This window comes from Fulmarus glacialis, unplaced genomic scaffold (assembly GCF_000690835.1).
Source record: "Fulmarus glacialis isolate BGI_N327 unplaced genomic scaffold, ASM69083v1 scaffold4323, whole genome shotgun sequence".
Taxonomy (NCBI): Eukaryota; Metazoa; Chordata; class Aves; order Procellariiformes; family Procellariidae; genus Fulmarus; species Fulmarus glacialis.
In genome coordinates this window covers 39,689-42,115 of record NW_009202138.1, presented here as the reverse complement: position 1 = coordinate 42,115, position 2,427 = coordinate 39,689, and the positions used below count along the sequence as shown (strand labels likewise).

The 2,427-nt window shown below is 37.6% G+C and overlaps 1 protein-coding gene across 1 annotated transcript in view; it reads left to right on the top strand.

Moving 5' to 3' along the window:
* Positions 1-729: 729 nt before the first annotated feature.
* The window catches only part of LOC104074142 (regulator of G-protein signaling 12-like), a gene marked incomplete at its 5' end in the record, with an annotated part of 32,935 nt that continues 31,237 nt past the window's right edge, over positions 730-2,427 (top strand). The window contains one exon of the mRNA XM_009574168.1: positions 730-822. Coding sequence (XP_009572463.1) covers positions 730-822 — 93 coding nt within the window. The remainder of the gene's footprint in view (positions 823-2,427) is intronic.

The following is a 2,427-nucleotide window of genomic DNA, read 5'->3' as shown; positions in this document are numbered from 1 at the left end:
CCCCCCCGATTAAAATGCTTTCAAGAAACATGTGCTGAGAGAATGTTGAATTATACAGATTTGAATCAGTTTGTGGTTGTACAATTTCCCAACTGAATGGGGTCCTGGTCTTCATTTGGACCTTTGGATGCTATAACGTAAATGTTCTGATTATTGTGTGTTGTACTGGGAGATTTTTTTTTTTCTCTAAGAATGCATTGTCCAAGGAGAACCCATGTAATGACATCGGCAAGCAGTGATAAATGAATTTTCATAGTTGCCGTGTGATGCAGAAAGACGCTGTAATGAATGCAGAATTGATTGTGGGCACTACTCTATTATACTAGTAGAACTGCAATTAAAGACAGCCGGTTTACAGTGTAATTTTAAAATGTAGTTACAAATTATTTAAATTTCTATTAAAAGTTTATTCACTAGTTGTACACTACTTAACGTGAAGTTTCAAACTTTGTCTTTGTACATGCAATGATTTGATTGTAACTTGATGGATTCTTCTCAATTGTATACGTCTAAAAAGAAATGAGAAAGAGGAGAAGCACAAGCACTAGGCATATATTGGACATGCATTGATTTTTACTTCAGAAGAAAACTGGACTGTGAGACTGATTGAAATGTTACCATTATGCAAACTTTAATATTCTTATCAAGCGTTATAAATATGTTGTTTGAAATGGCAAGTAACTTTTTTTCTTTACGAGACATTTATTTATTTGTTTATTTTTCCCCTAGGAATTTCTACGGAAAGAATTTAGTGAAGAAAATATTTTATTTTGGCAGGCCTGTGAATATTTTAACCATGTACCTGCACATGATAAAAAAGAGGTAAGTCAATACTGTATTTCAATATATGGTGTTGCTTTCTAAAAATTGTTACTTCCTCAAGATTATTGAAATTATTGGAGCTGTGCTTGGTCTTTGTACTGTGACTTCACTAAAATAGGGTTGGAGCCTCAGTCTAATTTTCTCAGTCCCCTGAGAGTACTGTCCCAGGTTTAAGATGTTGGATATATTTAGACTGCAGTGAAGTGCAGAGGTAGCTCTGTAAAAATGAGCTAAGGTATACTGGATGTTGAAAAATGGCTAGCTGCAGTAGCCCAGTGCAAGGGAGTGCAGAACAAGTTAATTTAACATGTCAAGGAGAGGCAAAAATTAGCCTCTGTTGTGCTCTTCCAGCTACACTGCCTCCACTAGCCAAGATAATGTGTTTATAACTAACTTCGATGTATCTGCTGCTGTAAGTGTAGTCGTAGAATCATAGAATCATTAAGGTTGGAAATGACCTCTAAGATCATCAAGTCCAACCGTCAACCCAACACCACCATGCCCACTAAACCATGTCCCTAATCGCCTCATCTACACGTCTTTTAAATACTTCCAGGGATGGTGACTCTACCACTTCCCTGGGCAGCCTATTCCAAGACCTGACCACTCTTTCAGTGAAGAAATTTTTCCTAATGTCCAGTCTAAACCTCCCTTGGCACAACTTGAGGCCGTTTCCTCTCGTCCTATTGCTAGTTACTTGGGAGAAGAGACCGACCCCCACCTTGCTACAACCTCCTTTCAGGTAGTTGTAGAGCGCGATGAGATCTCCCCTCAGCCTCCTCTTCTCCAGGCTGAACAGTCCCAGTTCCCTCAGCCGCTCCTCATCAGACTTGTTCTCTAGACCCTTCACCAGCTTCGTTGCCCTTCTCTGGACACACTCCAGCACCTCAATGTCCTTCTTGTAGTGAGGGACCCAAAACTGAACACAGTATTCGAGGTGCAACCTCACCAGTGCCGAGTACAGGGGCACATGTTTCTTCACAAATTATGAGAATCTGCATCTCATCCTTTTAAGACAGTCCTATGTTGGTCAGGCAGTTTTGGTGAATTTTGAACTTTGTGCAGGTTGTCAACACTTCTGTTGACACCACAGCCAAATCTAGTCAGGTTTACACTGTGGAAACGGCTTCATCTTTGCTCTTTTGTGGACTATTGATGTTTTTTCCCCACTTTCTTCTGTCTTCGAACAATGTATTTTCTGAACACCACCCCTAAGGGCTCTGAGCTCAGTTTGCTGTTTTTTTAATTATTTCCAGAATGTAGGTGTTTCGAAGTAAACAAGTTAAAAATAGAGCATGAATGTTTTTGACTGTAAATATTCGTATATATATATACTTTTAACCTTTTTCTAACTTCTAGAAATTGAAGTTTAGAGGATTTATTTAAGTAGTAACTGTTACGTAGAAGGTCTAAAATCTAAAAACAATCTATTCTCCTTTGTAAGACAGCATTTGATGTGCTTCATTTTTATTATTTTCATAGTTTGATTATTTTAATTCTTAAGCAGCAACTTTTACTACTTAAGAAATATTTGATGAGTATTTGTAATTTTAAAGGAAAAAAACCTATTTATATGCCTAAAACTAACAAAAGTTGTTAAATGAA